This window comes from Carya illinoinensis, chromosome 7 (genome assembly GCF_018687715.1).
Source record: "Carya illinoinensis cultivar Pawnee chromosome 7, C.illinoinensisPawnee_v1, whole genome shotgun sequence".
NCBI classification, from domain to species: Eukaryota; Viridiplantae; Streptophyta; class Magnoliopsida; order Fagales; family Juglandaceae; genus Carya; species Carya illinoinensis.
In genome coordinates, this window is record NC_056758.1 from 17686612 (window position 1) to 17704162 (window position 17551).

Consider the following 17551-nt stretch of genomic DNA (forward strand, 5'->3'; position numbering starts at 1 on the left):
GATATCAAATAATTGGGGCATAAATAAGTTTACTCAAATGATAGTGAATAATGTTGCTTAATTTCAAATAAAGGTAGAGAAAATTATAATTTTTTTTTTCTAATTTTGTACCCTAATCGAAATTATAGACTTCAAAAATTGATTCAATAAATTTGTATTGGTAAAGAATATACGCAATTTTTTTTATTTTTTTTAATTTTTGGCGATGACCTATTTATTAATTTATTTATCTAGAGAGGAAACAAGTATCAAACCGTACATCGTTCGCAATATCTTATCGTGTTTCAAATCTTGTGCTTGAATTCGCTTCCATTCCTCCAAACACTCGGCTTTTTATTCGAAGGGTTCACTTTGAAGAAGAAGCCGATCACAATTTCAGGTACACTCTTATCTTCGTTTCCCGGAGTTGGCTATTTTTTGAATTCTCTCTCTACCTCAATGACACCCAAACCTCGTCACTGGATGTCTATCTCATGCTTAATGTACATGTTCAGGGAAGGAAATGAGAGATTCAAATTTTTGAATCATATTCCTCACTTTTCTTGGTAACTAACAAGGAAAAAGAATATAAGAAACAAAGCGTGTTAAAAGTCGGTCTGGATATCTATCTAAGATGGCTTGTAGATATTGGTATGTAAAGGGTTGTTAAGGCTTTTAAGCTTGAACTGCAGTGAGCTCCTCGTGTTGCTGTACTGCAGTTTTTTAAATTGGGTATTTGCATTTACTGAATTTGCTTTTGTTTAGTGCTCTGTTTATGATGTGGTTTTCCTTCTCTTTTCTTGGCGTCCCTTCCCAGGCCGTGACCCATGAGCCAGCTTTCTGCCTTGGTCATTTCTTTTATGATATGTTCTAGCACTTCTGCTAATTCTGTACTCTTTTTCGTTTCTGCCAATCAAAGCCAATAGAAGGGAGTGAGACACACAGTTATGGCGTTCTCTTTAGGAACATACAGACCACCTATACTCTGCAGGGCCACTATCAACAACAACAACACTAATCACTCGCTCGAGGCCTCGTACATCCGACGTGCCGCAGAGCTGGCCGATAAGTCCGCTGGCTTCTCCTCTCCGCACCCCAACTTTGGGTGTGTAATCACCACCGCCCAAGGCAAGGTCGCCGGTGAAGGTTACCTCTACGCGCAGGGCACCAAGCCCGCCGAGGTCATGGCCGTGGAGGCCGCCGGTCCGGGCAGCAGATTTGCCACCGCATATCTCAACATGGAGCCCGGGGACTGCCACGGTGACCACTCGGCTGTGTCGGCTCTTGTCCAGGTTTGGCCGCTTCTCAGAAAACATGATTTTGGAAAAGCCCACTAGTTGTATGCTGTATTCTTTTCTTTGTTTGATAAATGACGCTCTGGGGATACAATATTCAGTTCTAGCCACATTGAAAATTCTTATTATTTTTGGTTTTTCCTTTTTCATTATAATTCTGCCAAATAATTATTCAGTTTATTTTTCTACAAATGCTTCACAGAATTCTGCTTTCATTTAACGTTTATGGTGTTGTTTTTCTATTTTTAATCACAATGCTTTGCTTTGGTTAATAACTTTGGCTTCTTTCTTTTCCTCTTTTCTTCCTTACATTATTTCATTTATTTTTTTGGTGTAATTGACAACTATGTTGATTAGGCAGGGATTTCGAGAGTTGTAGTTGGAATGAGACATCCTTTGCAACATCTCCGTGGAAACTCGATTCGTGCATTGAGAAGTCAAGGGGTTCAGGTTGATGTTCTTGGGGAGGATCTAAAAAGTAAAACTTTAGAGGTGTGAATCCTTTCTAATCCCTGTTATTCATTAGAATGATTCTTCTGGATACAAGTATTGATGCCTTGGATTTGGCTCTGACTTGCTGAGTGTTTCCATTTTCTACGTGGGCCCTTTGGGTTTTCTGTCTGAACTTAGAAAAAAAAAAGGCTTTGTATTTGCAAAGTGCAGCATGGCCTGGCCTTAAACTCTTGTTGCTGGTGTTAATTATATATGCACGCATATGCTTATACGACATAAGTATTGGTAAAAAAGAAAAGCATATTGCTCCAAAAACTGTAAAGATTGACAAATTATTTAGTTATTTGGAGCTTTTTGCCTGCCCAGGAAAAAAGTGGAGAAAAAACTTACTTTTTTTTTTTTTTTTTTTTTTTTTTTTTTTTTTTTTATAGTCATAAGAATTTTATTACCAAGAATAGGCACAGCCCAAGTACATAGGATGTATACAACGGAAGTACCTACTTGCACTCTAGAAAGTAGGAAACTAAGACAGAAACAAATTCAGTACATTATCATCATTCCTTACAAAATCTTAGCCCACAAACTCAAAGTCGAAAAGAAAAAATTTCGAAGATCTTCAAAAGAACGCTTTGTCTTCAAAACATCTCCGATTCCTTTCCAGCCATAAACACCACATTAAACACAAAAGAATCATTCTTGACTTGTGGAGAAAAAACTTATTGACTTGTAGATGCTGGAAATTATTGAACAATAAAGACATGAGTGGGTTTTAGGTAAGGCAGTAGTTAATTTTCTCTTAGAGTGCAATAAATTTGAACTATAAATCCCAGTGAAGTTGGAAATATTGTTGGAAGGGTGACTACAATAATGGCTTACTGGAGAACTGATTCTAGTTATGACTTGCAGACTGAAATATGTTTGGAGGCCAGATAGAGAATATCTTAAGTTAGATTGGGGTTTTGTATCTAATGACCCATGGAAGGCCTAAGCCACATATGGACGCATGCTTCAAAGGGACTAGTCAAGGATACAATTGGAGCCTCTTTGAATCATTATAAAGGGCTTGAACTTCTCCCTCTCAAGCAATATGGGATCCCATTCAACACCTCTGTGGTGCCCCGTTTCTCGGTAAAGAGCAAGGTGGGGATACGTGGTGCCAGGGACTCCAGCCGGTTGGCAATACTCTAGTTGTTCTTGTCAGGTCTAGGTGCGTAATCATGGATTGAATACGTGGTAAATGAAATAAGTCATAGCAGAATAAGTAAAGTTTTAGTCAGAGACTAAACTAATTGTACCAGAGGTTTATACCAATGAGGACATTCATCCATTAATAATAGTAATATACATATGTAAATGTCACTTCTTCCCATATAATATTATACATTGTCATTAGTTCATCACCTACATCTAAATACAACAAACCGAACATGGTTCGTCACCTAACTAAAATATACATCTTAACGAATACAAAGATCTAATATCAAAGACATGCCTATATACAACTCGGGTGGGATCGATCCTTCTTCCTCGAGGAACTCCGCTTGGGCTACATTTGCATCAAGATCTACGGCTCCAGTAAACGAAATCGCAAGTGGGACCACTAAAGTGAGACTTCTAAGAGATATTTCTTTTACTACGGTGGCACTAGTGCTACTCCTTCCATCGCACCATTTGAAGTCGCTTCTTGAAGACTTGGACCAGATGTAGGGGTGAACACTTAACAATCACAAAAGTGAGATTCTGGCTTTTAACCAGTGCCTTTAAACTGTGGAACTGTCATTTGTATCTCTAACGTTCATCTGACTCCATGTATGCTTGAATAGGGGACCTTTGATCTCATCCATCCATTTGCCCTCTAGCCTTATAGGATGGCAGAGACTAACATAAACAAGGTGTGCACGTCCTCTGCAGTTTGCCTTCGGTCAAAGCTCAGAGTCTGTCTTTAAATGAGGGTCTCCCAAGTGGTGTTGGACCATACCTTTGACATAAGACGATTTGGCCTGCATGTTCATAATCTTTTTTCCATGGGTTCACTTCAAATGTGACATCTCTAATGGAATGTAGGCCTCTGTGTATGACACCTATCGCCTTTGAGTACCTTTGTGTTGTCTTGGAGAGCTCTCACTTTTGTATTGGTCTTATCCTTCACCATTGCTCGCCTTGTACTACAAGCCATCATTTTCTAGAACTACCAAACTCTTCAGCTTTTCGTTCTCGCCCTTGTACGGTTGGCACAATATTTGTCTGTTTGGCATTGGTTGAAAAGTCCTTTATCACCCGATGCTGGACCGTATCAGTCAGGCTTTCTACAATGTGCTACTCGCCTTACTCTTTTGGTTTGGCCGCACATTGCCTCTTCTTCACAGCCCTTTGCCCTTAGGAGGATCTCTTCCCTTGCTTTGGCACAGTCCTCACAACCTTCCTATACACAATCATACAAGGGTATTACATAGTAATGCCTAATGCCAAGTGTTTCCAATGAGACTATTGAAACAATACTTCGAGAGGTCAGCTGCGGATATTTGGTCCAAATGATTCCAAGATGGATGTAAAGCAAGACCCATAGATTTTTAATGAATTTTAAGTGAGGATGATGTACTGGCACTCTTGTTCACTTTCACAAAAGATCTCATCTCATCTTACTTAATCATTACAACTTTTTAAAATTTCCATACTGTTAGAATATATTGTCTATAATGTGTTTGTATAAGGGAATATGGGTCTCTTGTATTTAGGGTATATATATACTTGTGTGTACACTGTGAATAAGAAAAAAAATAGAGTATTATTTCATCAAATCTCGTCTACATGGTACTAGAGCGCAATTCTCACGAATCTGAGTTCTGTATGGGTTGAGAGTGTTTTTCGGGTGTAGTTTGTGAGATCACCGTGTTCCCCGGCGTGTTTCCGTGTGGTTTGGGTGCTCGTAGGTGCCGTGTGGTGGTTGAATCGCTTTCCGGCCACTTTCTGGCATCATCTCCGGTACTGAACACCAGGGGTGAACTCGCCGGCAGTTTCTGTTGGTAATAAGCCTTGTTGCCGTCGTCTTCAGCCGCCGGAAGGGGTCACCGTTGCCGATCTAATACCGTTTGGTTGCAGGTAAGCTCGTATTCTAGTTCTGGAATAGGCATAACCTTGAACCTGTATAAGGTTTTATTCCAGGTTGGAATAAAACGCGTTTGGTAACACGGATAGCTTAAACCTATCCTGGGTTAGGATAGGCTTATCCGAGAAAGATCCAAATGAGCCAGACCCGGAACCGATCCGAGACCGACCCGGACCCAATCCGAGACAGGTCCATATCGGCCATATATCGGGCGAAACAGACCTGATACCGGCCGATACAGTCCGGTTCCGGCCACTTTCAGGCTGATACATACCGGTTCCGAACCGGTACAACACTTTTTTGACCGGTTCAGACTTGTTTCACCCGATACAGGCCCAAGATTTGGGTTTTTAATCTGGATTTCTACTTTTCCAGATTGTATTTTCCAGTTTTTCGTCCATATTTCATGTTTTTTGTGTGAAATCTTTGTTTCTAAGTGGATTGTTGTGATATCTTGGTATCTTTTCCATGGCAACTAAATTTGAGTCAATGTCACTTGCACCAAATATTAATATGCCTATGACTTCGGTGAAGTTAAATGGAAAGAATTACATGTTGTGGTCAAGATCCGTTGAAATGTTTTTGAAAGGCAAGGGTCTTCGTCGTACTCATCTGATTGATCCAATTCCTGCTTTGACTAGTTCTACATTTGCTCAATGGGAGTAGGAAGATGCTCAAATATTATCTCTGATGTTGACTAGTATTGAACCTAGTATTTGCTCAAGTTTAATACATTTTGACATTGCTCAAGAGGTGTGGGGGCATCTCAAATAGATGTATTTAGGTGCTGGAAACATAACTCGTATTTATGAGTTGTGTAAACAATTATTCGTGTTGGAACATAATGCTTTGGGCCTGGAAGACTATTATTCTCAAGTAATGGGCATATGTGAAGAACTTAAAATGTATCAACCTGTCACTTTTGATGTTCCAAGTATGCTAAAACAACGAGAAGATTTTAATGTTGTTCGCTTTCTTGTTGGCTTAAAACCGGAGTATGATTCAGTGCGTTCTCAAATTTTGGCAAGTCCACAGTTTCCCTCATTTCCTGATGTATTCTTCCGACTTCAGCGAGCTACATTATCTTCTGGTCAGAGTAATGAGAGATCTGTTTTAACTGCTTCCTATGTTGCTCCTGCTGGGCGTGGAGATCGGAGTGGTAAAGGTGCACATGGGGGAAGAGATAATCGCACTCAAGGTAGTGAATTTCGTAAGTGCACCCATTGTGGTCGCACTAACCACACAGTGGATTATTATTGGGATCTACATGGTAGACCATTTGGGTTTGCTAATCAAGCCACTTTCCAAGATGATCCACAGTTAACGAGCTCCAACCGATCTTCAGATATGATTAATATATCAAAGGATGAGTATGAGTGGTTTTTGGGTCACACAGGGGCTTCATCTTCCACAGCTACTCTTACCCACTAAGGTATAACATCCGCATGTCTTGTCTTATCCACTCAAGGTCCATGGATCATTGATTTAGGAGCTAATGAATATTTGACCGGTTTGTCTTCTGCCTTGTCTAAGTTAAATATTGTACCATCTGTAAAAAGTGTCACTCTTGCTAATGGTTCTCTTGCTAAAGTTACAGGCATTGGATCTACTAAACTCACTGACTCCATATCTTTGTCATCTGTCCTACATGCTCCGAGTTTTCCTTTTAGTTTGTTATTTATTAGTAAAATTACTCAAAATCTACAATGTTTAGTGACTTTTTATCCCTCTTCATGTGTTTTTCAGGATCTCAAGACGCGGAGGGGGGGGGGATTGGTACGGGGCATGAAGCTGGTGGTCTGTATTACCTAAATGTTCAACAGTCACCCACTCAAGCCCTTACAACCCCCTCATCATCTGCTTTTGAATGGCACTATCGGCTGGGTCATCCCTCACTTTCTCTTTTGAAGTGTCAAATTAGGAACTTAGGAAGTGCGTCTCCCTTTTCTTGTGAAGCGTGTCAACTTAGTAAACACCATCGTGTGTCTTTTGTTCCTCGTATTGATAAACGAACATCGAGTCCTTTTAAATTGGTTCACTCTGATATATGGAGACCAATCAACATTGAATCAAATAAGTTTCAATATTTTGTTACATCTGTTGATGACTACTCTCATGTGACATGGTTGTTTTTTATGAAGGCCAGATCTGAACTTCTTTCCATATTTCAAGTGTTCTGGAAACAAATTAAAACTCAATTTAACAAAAAGGTTCAGATTTTGCATTCTGATAATGTTAGAGAATATCTATCTAGTGCCTTGGCTACTTACCTAAGTGACAAAGGAATTATTCATCAAACATCATGTTCATATACACCCCAACAGAATGGGGTGGCTGAACGCAAAAACTGGCATTTGTTAGATGTAACCTGAGCACTATTGCTACATATGCATGTTCCTAAACGGTTTTGGAGTGATGGTGTTCTTACTGCTTGTCATCTTATTAATCGTATGCCTTCATCAGTTCTTAATGGTTCATCTCCCTTCTCCGTCTTGTTTCCATCATCTTCACCTTTTTTTCTTCCGCCAAAAATCTTTGGATGTGTTTGCTTTGTTCATAACCTTGGTCCAGGCTTTGATAAACTTGACCCCCGTTCTACCAAGTGTCTCTTTGTTGGTTATTCCTAGACTCAAAAAGGATATTGCTGCTATAGTTCTGCTCTTAGACGCTATTTCACGAGTACTGATGTTACCTTCTTTGAGTCCATACCTTTTTTTTCAAATACATTTTCGAGTGTTGAGTGTGATCCTCTACCATTACCTACTCTTACATTATCTCCCTCACAATCACCCAACCTTACCCAACCTTCCCCAGTTCTTTTACAGGTTTACTCACGTCGCTTGCGGTCGCCGGCTCCCATGCCCCAACCAGTTGTGCTTCCATCTTCAGATCCTGAGTTGCCCAGTACTTCGGACTCTCTACCTATTGCTCTTCGCGAAGATAATCGTTCTTATGTTACTTAACATCCTATTAGTCAATTTGTTTCGTATCATGCCTTATCCCCTTCATTCTCATGTTTTACATCTCAAGTTTCAAAACTCTCTATTCCTAAGACATTCAGGATGCATTATTTGATCCGGGATGGAGGACAGCTATGGGAAATGAAATGGATGCTCTTCATCATAATGGCACATGGGATCTTGTTCCACTACCACCTAGTAAACAACTTGTTGGTTGTAAATGGGTATACACTATCAAATTTCATCCTAATGATTTTGTAGAACGTCTGAAAGCCCGCTTGGTTGCAAAGGGCTACACTCAAACCTATGGCATTGACTACGAAGAGACATTCTCTCCAGTTGCCAAAATCTCTTCTGTTCAAGTGCTAATCTCTCTTGCTACTAATTTAGACTGATCCTTATTTTAGCTGGATGTAAAAAATACATTCCTCCATGGCGACTTGCATGAGGAAGTTTATATGGAGCAACCACCTGGGTTTGTTGCTCAAGGGGAGTATCGAGGTACTGTATGCAGGTTGAAAAAGGCATTATACGGTTTGAAACAATCTCCTCGAGCATGGTTTGGAAGGTTCTCTGATGCTGTATTGACATTTGGTCTTCACAGATGCCAAACAGATCACTCGGTATTTCACTTGCATAGTGATGTAGGTCACATTTTGTTAGTTTTATACGTGGATGATATTGTAATTACTGGAAGTGACTCTACTGGAATTATTAGACTAAAGCAATTTTTACATGATCAGTTTCAGACGAAAGACTTGGGCAAGCTTAGATATTTCCTTGGAATTGAAGTCAGTAGATCTAAAGAGGGCATCAACTTATCTCAGAGGAAATATATACTTGATCTTTTAGAAGAAACCGACATGTTGGGTGCACGATCTCTTGACACCCCTATGGATCCCAATTGTAAATTCTTGAAAGAAGGGGAGTTGTTTAGAGATCCAGGTATGTATCAAAGACTTGTTGGGAAATTGAACTATCTTACCATCACTAGACTGGGCATCTTTTATGCAGTGAGTGTACTGAGTCAATTTTTACAAACGCCTAGGATCTCACATTGGGATGTTATAATTCATATTCTTCGTTATCTCAAGCGAGCACTTGGCCTTGGAATACTATATCGATTAAATGGACATCTTAGAGTTGAAGCATTTTCAGATGTTGATTGGGCAGGATCTCCTTTAGATAGAATATCTACTACGAGATATTGTACCTTTGTAGGAGGTAACTTGGTTACATGGAAGAGTAAGAAACAAACAGTAGTAGCTCGTTCTAGTGCGGAAGCTGAATACAGGGCAATGGCACATACTACTAGTGAGCTGACATGGTTACAACACTTTTTTCAAGAGATTGGGTTTCCAGCTCCTATCCCTCTCCAGCTATTTTGTGATAATCAAGTTGCACTGCATATTGCCTCTAACCCTATGTTTCATGAGAGGACTAAACATATAGAGATTGATTGTCACTTCATTCGAGATAAGATACTAAGTGGTGACATTGCTACACCTTTTGTGAAGTCCGCAGATCAACTTGCAGATGTGTTTACTAAATCCTTGTGTTGGAGTCGATTAAAACCTATTTGTTTCAAGTTAGGTTTATATGATGTATATGCCCCAGCTTGAGGGGGAGTGTTAGAATATATTGTCTATAATGTGTTTGTATAAGGGTATATAGGTCTCTTGTATTTAGGGTATATATATACTTGTGTGTACACTGTGAATAAGAAAAAAAATAGAGTATTATTTCATCAAATCTCGTCTACACATACAAAATAAAATAAACAATTCAACTTTTTCAAATCCCAACACAAAAATACTATTAAAACAATATATTTTAATAATATTTTATTTAACTTTCAATTTTAATCTTAACTCATTTCATCTTATCTCTGAGAACAAACGAGGCCTTAATTCTTATAGCCCGGAATATGATTTATATGCTTTTTTAATTAGCTTCCTAATCTTTTTGTTTTGGATCACTCTAGTGAGTCATAGCTTATAGTGAGTCATACCCAAGCTATTTACCGATGTAAATTCCTGCGCTATATTCTAACATGTTTGAATATTGTGTATTGTAGGAAGCTCAAAAGTCATGCCTCCTAGTCAATGCCCCAATTATATGTAGAGCTGCTTCACAAGTTCCCTTCTCCGTTCTCAAGTATGCAATGACTCTTGATGGTGAGCATTTTTTTGATAATTTGTGGATTAATTTTATAGTATTTCTTTCATGGGGTGAATTGTATAACTTTGTGGGATGTGAACAGGAAAAATTGCCGCTAGTAGTGGACATGCAGCATGGATAAGCAGCAAAATGTCCAGAAATCGAGTTTTTGAGCTGCGTGGTAGAAGTGATGCCATTATTGTTGGAGGAAATACTGTACGCAAGGACAGTAAGTATCTTCATTACGTGCAACTATGTGATTGTTTTCTTGCGCAGTAGTTGCAGGTGCTCAAGATATTGCTTTATACTAATTCTTTTCCATATTAGATCCAAAACTAACTGCAAGACATGGAGGAGGGCACATGCCCGTACGCATTGTAATGACACAGACTCTTAATCTTCCTGTGGAAGCTAACCTTTGGGATGTGTCTGACGTATCAACTATAGTTGTAACACAAAGGGGTGCTCAGAGAAGTTTCCAGAAATTGCTTGCTTCTAAAGGAGTAGAGGTGGTGGAGTTTGACATTTTAAACCCAAGAGACGTTATGGAATATTTTCACGATCGGGGGTATCTTTCAATTTTGTGGGAATGTGGGGGTACACTGGCTGCATCTGCTATTTCAGCAGGAGTGATACACAAGGTTTTTTGTTTTTGTTTTTGTTTTTTAAGTTATTAATATTTCTCATCTTTGAATTTGTGTCAGATTTTGCACATTGGGGATTTGTCTGCTGAATAACTTATCTAAGTAATTGTTAATCTTATTCCACATACACCACATAAGACATAATGGCACCATCTTCCAACAGCAGCAATTTGACGATTACCCTAAATTCCCCTCCAACAAGCCAATAGATCCGCCACCCCTCTTAGGCATCATCCATGCAATCCCAAGCCTATTTAAAGTCTCATCCCACAACCTTTACCACTTCACATTGGAGAAAAATTGGATCTACACTTTATTCCATTGGTCTATTGTAATACTTTATTGACATGAACGTATATGATTTTCTTACTCAGGCTTGTTTTAATTAGTGGGGTGTTGACTTATATGTTAAATCATTTTTTTAATCCTATATGGTGCCCTCCACTTTTTCCCATCATGAGTTTAATACTTACATTTTTCCTTTTTAAAACGGTTGTTTATGTATTAAATGCCTTGCATCCCATACTTAATGTAAAGATGAAGTTGCAGGTATCATGAGCTACAACCAGTTACTGATTGCCATTTTAATCTTCTATTGCACTCTATGTACTTGTTATATATCTATGGTGACTCAACATGTGGGATTGGGTACTTTCTTGTGAACATAACCATGGTTGTATCTTCTGTTCGAGATGTCCTATGGTTTTGAAACTCTAAATTACAGTTACTTCATTTGAATTGCATTATCTTATAGAAAAGCTTTCTTCTTTCAAGTTAAACCTGTACCAATTGGTCCAGAACAATACAAGAAAATATACAAGGATGTTGAGGGGAATATAATTTCATTTAATTGCAATCTCTCTTTGGACTAGTTTTGTTTTAGAATAGTTTACGCCCACCTTATGGATTTTCACAAGCAATGAATTTATTTTCCAGGTCTTTGCATTTGTTGCTCCTAAAATTATTGGCGGTAAGAATGCACCATCTCCTGTGGCTGAACTTGGGATGGTCGAGATGTCACAAGCGTTAGATTTGCTTGATGTTTGCTATGAGCAGGTTCGTGGTAATTTATGGAAAATATTGCTTGCTGTTGGGTGAATTTATTCACATAATTGTAAATATAGAATTTGTGTTCCCTCTTAAGCTGGTATTCGTTCCAGCTTAGTACTTTTATAATGTTATGTCTTCTTCAATGTGTAATTAATTGTTGGTCACTAAGTTATTCTTATATAGCATTCCCAGCTCCATGAAAGACTGGAGACCTTATATCTTTGCAAGTGTAACAGATTGAAATGTTTTATTACTAGGAGCTTCTGTTTGGAAAGAATATTAAGTCTTGTGCTGTGAAACATAGGTGCATGAGTTTGTATGGTGGCCACTTCTTACCAAAAATGCTGAAGGTTATAAAAAAAAATTATCCAAGTGGATTCCTTAGGATCTGGTATTGGCCTGGTTGGCACTGGGCAGGCCTTGTCTAGACATGTGCAGCGTTCACTTTAAATGCAGATGAACTTGTTAAGGTCTGATAGTTCAAGCGCGGGATTAATTTTGCTAGTGCCTCAATAAGTGCACCCATTATTATATATGCACTTGGATGAGCTATAAGAATAATGCATATTTGTGACTTTGTATATAGAATGTACACAAGTCTGTGTATGCATTGAAATGGAATTAAGCATCACATTAAAGGAAAAATGATGAATGTGTTTTATGTGATTATCAATTTGGGTTGGGGCAGAGAAAATGAATCCAAAGCTGTGATAGTACAGTATTATATACTTGATAAGTGCTTGCTTATAATAAAAAAAGAATATATACTTGAGTTAGATTGACAAAGGAATATCACAAAATAAACTCACAAGTTGATGTAGTTTGATGTGATATGTCAGAAAAAGAACTTTACAATCTAATGTACTACATCAAGATCAACAAACAATTGTTTCTTTGTTCATATATAAGATGATTTTTAGCTTGTCATAAAATAAATTTCTAAATGTATTTTCTATATGCTTTGACGATATACATGTTTTTTTGTCCATACCGATAAAAAAAATATAAATTTGTTTGTCCTATGTTGAATATGAAAAAGAAATTAAAATAAAAACTCAAGAATGACTTGAGTACTCTACGTAAAAAAGTAAATAAATAAATAAATAAATAATTTCATACAAATTTAGGGAATCAGGTTACTTGTTACTTCCCTATTCAAATGGACTCCATAATAGCTCTCTATTATTTTTTTTACTCTTTGTTTATTTTCTTCTATGGTTTCTTTATTTTCTTTTATGATTTCTATATATTTTGGTTTAACGGTCATGCTTTTAAACTGATACTTTTATGTTCTATAGGGAGAAATAATGTTGTAAAATAGCTTTACTCCATGGAAACAGTAAAAATTGAAATTTATTTTTTATGATTGGTGTCCTTTCCACTTCACAATTTAATTATTTATTGAAGAGATTTCCATGGGATAAAAGAGAGCCTTTCGTTTGAATGCAATTTTTATCCTCTTTGCTGAGGGGTTAAATGACATTAATGTCGATTCTATAACCTTTTCTTCTTGTAGTCCAGTAGCCACTTGTCTCCTTCATAGCTGGAATTTTCCCTAAGTTATGAAAGGATGAAGGTCATTTTACCATCTATTCTGGTGTAGTTGGATTCTGTCAACATACTGGAAAAAAAGGGCTATATTGCATAATGAGAAGTAAACCTATCTAAGGTTTGATTACCCATTTTTTACCCTCCATCAACTGATTTTGTTTTTGAATAATCTGTAGAATACGTGCAAAATGGCCCTAAAAGATCTTATTTTTACCTGCTGACGTATTGGTCAACCTTAAGGATGTTGACAGAGAAAAAAAAAATGAAGTTCTATGGCCTTTGTTGAAAACAGAAGCGCTTATTTGAAGTAGACTATTCTGGGTTTCTGGTAGTGTTGTCAGGACATTGATTGATATTGCATTTTACTTCTGCAACATGAACTACAGGTTGGACCTGACATGCTAATTAGTGGATTCCTTCAGCCCTTACCAGATGTGACTCCTGTTATCCCATCTGTGGATGAGACCTTTGCAATTGATCCTACCGTCACTCCTCATGAATCAAGCATAATTTTCTTTTATAAAGCATGGGATCCTTTTGGTGCCTTTTCAAATTTTTCTCCTCATCCAATTCAAATGCCTGATAAGAATGGTGATTATGTCACTTGGTTGAGTGTAGAACATTATTACCAGGTACTTCCTTTTCTGAGTGGTTTCCTTTTGTGCACTGGGACTTTGTAGTATTTGTACAATCTTTCATAAAATTGTAGGCGCACAAGTTTTCTGAGGTGGATGATCCTTTGGCACGGGATTTGGTTAAAAATATAAAATCTGCAAAAAGTCCCGAGGAAGCAGCACGAATAGGAAGGTCAATGCAGAGACAACAATGTCATCTGGTTTGTTTCTATTTACTTATGATCAATCTCCTTTTTTTTCGGTTAATAAGGTGAAGTGAAAAAAACTACATTACAGCACGGGGGATTACTCAAGAAAAGAAAAAGAAAATAGCAATGTCGCTGCTTTACAATGGTATCACAGCTAACCAGAAACCTAAACTAAAGTTACATTGAAGCATCAAGAACCCAGACATTAAAACTGGAAGTCTCCAAGAAGTTTAGAGCCAATTTTTTCTGGCCATTTCTCTGCTCTTTCTTCATCTAACACAGCCCTATGTCTCACACAATTCCTGACTGCATGCAATATGTTCTCAGGCAGCTACTGCTTATCACCAAAAACTCTTGAATTACTTTCCTTCCAGGGATAATGTGCTGCAGACAGTCTGTGGACAATGTGGATAAGTTTGACATGTCCATGTGACAATATTTCGCCAGCTATCAGGAGACCATTTACGATAATTAGACAGATAGTGGGAAATGGGAATGACACTCTAATGATTCATACCATCAATTACTAGGAAAGGCATCCTTCTTTGTTCAACCTCCCTAGAATTTCATTTTTTCGGTGCCACATGCTTTCATGAGGTCTACTTTTAAACCAAACCTTGGAGTACCAGCATTTCTAAGGTAGCTCCAAAATAGTTTCTAAGTGAGCAAAATATCATATCCAGTTCTATTTTTCACAAGGCTGTTTGAGCTTCTCCACATGGTCAGGCAAAAAATTCTTAATCCTCTTGCAGTAATCTTAATATTAGGCATACCAGGTGCATCAACAAATAGGTTTATTATCAGTCACCATAGTAGGATTAGCAACTTCCAGACCCAGTGAAATGGCAGTGGCATCGAGTACCTTCAACAACTATCCTGAAGTAAATGGACTTGGAAGCTTCAATTAAAGCTCTCCCTTGTGCCAGGTTTTCTTAAAGAATAAAATATTACACAATCCTGGGCCTGGGATTTTGTGGTCTTTGGGAGAGTTACGAGCTCTTCAACTCCATTTTCTGTAACTGGTTACCTCAGCCAGTCTTGCTGTTCCTCATCCAATCTGAGAGTATAGTCTTTTCTAATCTGTTGAAAGGACATGCTTCCCCAGCCACAAAAAGCTTTTTAATAGAAGAAAGAATCTTGTTTTGAAGAAAAATCTAGTGCATTGATCACTCAAGTAAGCATTGAACTCTGGCCTTATGTTTTAAAAGGTGATTGCTGTATTCATTTTTCTGTAATACTTGACTGCACAGCTTTAAGTAGCAAGCAGGTCAGTGTTTCCATGATTCTTCTTCTCTGCAACTCATCCATCTCTTCTCTTCTCGTTTAGCATCTTCAACTCAACTTTCAGTAGCATTAACTTCTGAGACACGTTGAAATGTAGGAGAAACTTTCACAACTGTACTGAATACCTTTTCCATAGTAGGAAAGAACTCAGGGTGCTCACTCCATAAATCAAAGAGTTTGAAACGGTTTTTTGGAGTTGGATTTCTTGACACCAATTTTTATGAGAATGGGAGACTGATCGTATATACCTGCAGGTAAGAATCTTGCCAAAGTGACAGACCATCTTTTCCTCATTGACTAACATTTTATCAAGTTGTCTCCATCTAGGATTCTTTCTTAGGCTTGGGATTAAATTAGGTCAAATGCATCCTGATGTACCTCAGATCCTCAATTCAACCAATTGGTGTAGAACATGGAGATCATTCATTCAAGGAGGCACTAGTCTTTGAGCATAACCATCTCCCTTTCCTGCTATGAGTTGCTTTGAAGTCCACTAGGACAAGCAAACGATGTTTGCAGTTAAGGCAGCGTGATATTTCTTTCAAAGATCCTTCCTTTTGGTTGCATCGTTATCATCATACACAATAGATACAGGCCAACATTATTTCTTGTCTACATCTGCTATATTACGAGGCATAACTTGGTCTGAGAAGTTCTGCTTTTTATGCTCTAATTTCTTGAGGATCCCAGCATGCCCATATCCTCCCTAGAGCCAAAGCTTTTCCAATTACAGTAAATTGCACTTAAAACCCTAGTCACATTCACAGGTTTAACTCTAGTCTCCGGCAAACCCCAAACAGAGCTTATGATCCCTACCAATTTCAGTTAGGTTTGTTCAGGTTATGGACCTTCATTCCATTATAGTTCTAGAGTGACAGCCACCTAGATTGATTGCTTCTCGATTGGTGTAATTTTTGAGAAACCCATCTAGCTTCCTCTTTATAAGTTTTGTTCAAAGTGAGTCTATTTAGTTAGCACAAGTATGTTTCTAGACCTTCAAGATCATAGTCCTAGTATCCAATCGCAACACTACATTATCATATATTACTTGCCATTTATTGTTATAAAGGCCATGGTGTGATGATTCTTATTTAAAAGCATTTATCAAATGAACTACAGCTACGATATGTTTCTAGAAAATTCACTTGACAGGTCTATTCGCAGCTGGCAGAAAAAAAGTTAAAGGCTGTTGAAAAGTGATCGTGCAATATCTCATAACGAAAAGTGGATCAAACATACTGATTTTATTTTATTTTATTTTTTTAATTTTGCCTTGCAATTTGATCCAAACTTATTTTTGCTCAGGGAAAAGAATTTCAAACTCGTGTTTTGTGTGGCTCTCAGGTGAGATCAGATTGGGACACTGTCAAGATTGACGTTATGTACAGGGCACTGAAATGTAAATTCTCAGTTTACCCTCATTTGAATTCTATGTTGCTGTCTACTGCTGGTTCTGTTTTAGTTGAAGCTTCACCGCATGATCTTTTTTGGGGCGGAGGGCGGGATGGAGAGGGCCTAAATTATCTTGGCCGGCTGTTGATGCAGTTGCGATCAGAATTTCTTGGTGAGTCTTCGACCTCAAGTGAGAGCTCTTGCTTGGCCGTATGATATATAAAACTACATTTGCACCGATGAGTTGGTAATGACAATGCATTAATTCCTTTTTGTAATATCATAATCATCCATAAACGATTGGTCTCTGGACATGTACGCCAAAGAGTTAGAAATTAGAGCCCCGGCATTGCAACAGCAACCTCTCTTATGTTTTGACCTCATGCTTTTTGCCACTTGTTGATCACGTGCACCATTACACAACATTTTCACTTTATACAATGCAGTTTGACTGTTTGAGAATGGCTATTCAAACTAATCAGTTTTGAGAAAAAGAAGTCGGTTTGCAAGCATATGTACTAGACATCGAATATCTGCTAATTGAAAGCATGTCACATCAGCTATCATAAACATGGTATGTGTTTTTACACACAGACTTCTTATATATATGGTAGTAGTAGGACTCATCAATGTTTTGTGTTCATATATGTGAAAGCATGTCACATCACACACGAACGATGTGGTGGAACCCTTTGCACACCAATTGAACCTGAGTAGGGCCCTGTCTTACAAGTGCGTTGAACTGTGGATAGTTGAGTGGTGGGTCTCTTTTTCCGAATTGTATAATGTGTTTTGAGTCAAAAGATTATGCGGAATCTTAGACCGCTAAGAAGTTAGTGAATGCTGATAATGCA

General features: G+C 38.1%; 2 protein-coding genes across 6 annotated transcripts; both read left to right on the forward strand.

Annotated features, from left to right (window-relative positions):
- The first annotated feature begins 223 nt into the window (after window positions 1-223).
- On the forward strand, window positions 224-17209 carry LOC122316011 (riboflavin biosynthesis protein PYRR, chloroplastic). Of its 5 annotated transcripts, none has more exons than XM_043132421.1 (10): window positions 224-379; window positions 899-1271; window positions 1632-1766; window positions 9871-9970; window positions 10057-10182; window positions 10281-10594; window positions 11534-11653; window positions 13585-13830; window positions 13908-14033; window positions 16611-17209. In XM_043132421.1, the coding sequence occupies exons 2-10, from the start codon at window positions 927-929 to the stop codon at window positions 16911-16913; spliced, it is 1815 nt and encodes a 604-aa protein (XP_042988355.1). In that variant the 5' UTR covers window positions 224-379; window positions 899-926; the 3' UTR covers window positions 16914-17209. The 5 variants fall into 5 exon arrangements, with proteins under 5 accessions (XP_042988355.1, XP_042988358.1, XP_042988356.1 ...); XM_043132424.1 differs by having other exon boundaries at window positions 16650-17209; XM_043132422.1 differs by having other exon boundaries at window positions 228-379; window positions 797-1271.
- LOC122316012 (uncharacterized mitochondrial protein AtMg00810-like) lies at window positions 2177-9864 on the forward strand. Its single transcript, XM_043132427.1, has 2 exons — window positions 2177-8437; window positions 8537-9864. Exons 1-2 carry the CDS (start codon window positions 8252-8254, stop codon window positions 9413-9415), a joined length of 1065 nt encoding a protein of 354 aa, XP_042988361.1. The 5' UTR covers window positions 2177-8251; the 3' UTR covers window positions 9416-9864.
- Window positions 17210-17551: the final 342 nt, after the last annotated feature.

Coding starts and splice junctions, on each gene's coding strand:
- LOC122316012 (XM_043132427.1), top strand. CDS start 8,252: ATGGAGCAACCACCTGGGTTTGTTGCTCAAGGGGAGTATCGAGGTACT. Junction 8,438..8,536: donor TATTTCACTTGCATAGTGAT/GTAGGTCACATT, acceptor TTACATGATCAG/TTTCAGACGAAAGACTTGGG.
- LOC122316011 (XM_043132421.1), top strand. CDS start 927: ATGGCGTTCTCTTTAGGAACATACAGACCACCTATACTCTGCAGGGCC. Junction 10,183..10,280: donor AAATACTGTACGCAAGGACA/GTAAGTATCTTC, acceptor TTTCCATATTAG/ATCCAAAACTAACTGCAAGA. Junction 13,831..13,907: donor GTGTAGAACATTATTACCAG/GTACTTCCTTTT, acceptor ATAAAATTGTAG/GCGCACAAGTTTTCTGAGGT.